Consider the following 1081-nt stretch of genomic DNA (forward strand, 5'->3'; position numbering starts at 1 on the left):
GCAGCGGCGGGGGGTGGGGGAGGGTGGGGGGGGGTCCTGGTCTGCACTGCTAGATCCTCCGCCGGCAGCACACGAAGTTCAGCTTGCAACTTCCCACCATCTTCTCCTCTTCCGGGCACCTGCGCCTGCACTTGCCCCGACCCAGCCTGCAGGTCTCGCAAGCAGCCAACTCACCTACGCCAGGAGAGAGCGGCTGACGCGCCTCCCCCAGGACGCTCTGGAAAGGGGGACAAGGTCAAAGGCCACAGAAAGGGGAGGGTTTGTATTTTTGATTCTAAAGATTATTTTGGAGACCCGGTCCAGATTTTTCAAACAGCTCAGCTTCTTTCCGAAATGGAATGGAGGAGAGCGTTTTTTCAAAGAGCAAAAGAGAGGCTTCGCCTCTGTTCTCCTTGGGTTTGTGAACTTGCCTGGGGGAAAAAGGAAGCACAGGTGTCGTGTGTCCTGCAGAACTGTGACGATACATACCTGAGGCTGCCAGGGAGGCCGCCAGACCTTAGGTCATGGGAGGGACAGCTTGCGACTTGGAAAGACCCTTGCGAGAGGAGTTGAAAGACTTAGGTTCAGGGTCTGTCTGGGTCTGGCAGTGGCCACGTGTCCTCAAGAGACTGCTTAAGCTCAGCTTTCTCAGCTGTCACAGGGACACGTGACACACAGTTGTCTACGTTTTTCATTGTTTTAGTGGCAAAATGGAATAATTTATGTGAGACTATTTTGCCAAACGCAGTTTACTCAATTGGCTACTTTCGTTGTTACTTTAAGCAGAAGCTTTTTTACACGACCACAAAGAATTTCTCAGGGTCACTTTCGTGGACCAGGTTTGTGGACCAGGCAGGCAACACCTCGGCCATCAAAGAAATCATTATTTGCTGGTCCGGTTCTCCAGGGACAGCATTTATGTTGTAATCCCTTACTTTCTTTCCTATTACCCACCCTTTTCCAGAGGACTTCAGGACAACCCAGAACCTTCTGGGTTGGTGTCACTGCTGTAGACACTGCCCGTGCTCCCACTCAGCTCATTTTTCCATCCTCGGAGGTGACATCAGTCTTCATGCTCTTCATGTCCCCTGCCTCACCACCT

The 1081-nt window shown here is 52.3% G+C and overlaps 1 protein-coding gene across 1 annotated transcript in view; it reads right to left on the minus strand.

The window, feature by feature from the left end:
- Positions 1–49: 49 nt before the first annotated feature.
- Positions 50–1081, minus strand: part of LOC105303794 (beta-defensin 105-like) — a 3599-nt gene continuing 2567 nt past the window's right edge. The window contains exon 3 of the mRNA XM_011377600.1: positions 50–174. Within this exon, the coding sequence (XP_011375902.1) occupies positions 50–174 (125 nt within the window). The remainder of the gene's footprint in view (positions 175–1081) is intronic.

Source organism: Pteropus vampyrus, unplaced genomic scaffold, assembly GCF_000151845.1.
Source record: "Pteropus vampyrus isolate Shadow unplaced genomic scaffold, Pvam_2.0 Scaffold317, whole genome shotgun sequence".
Taxonomy (NCBI): Eukaryota; Metazoa; Chordata; class Mammalia; order Chiroptera; family Pteropodidae; genus Pteropus; species Pteropus vampyrus.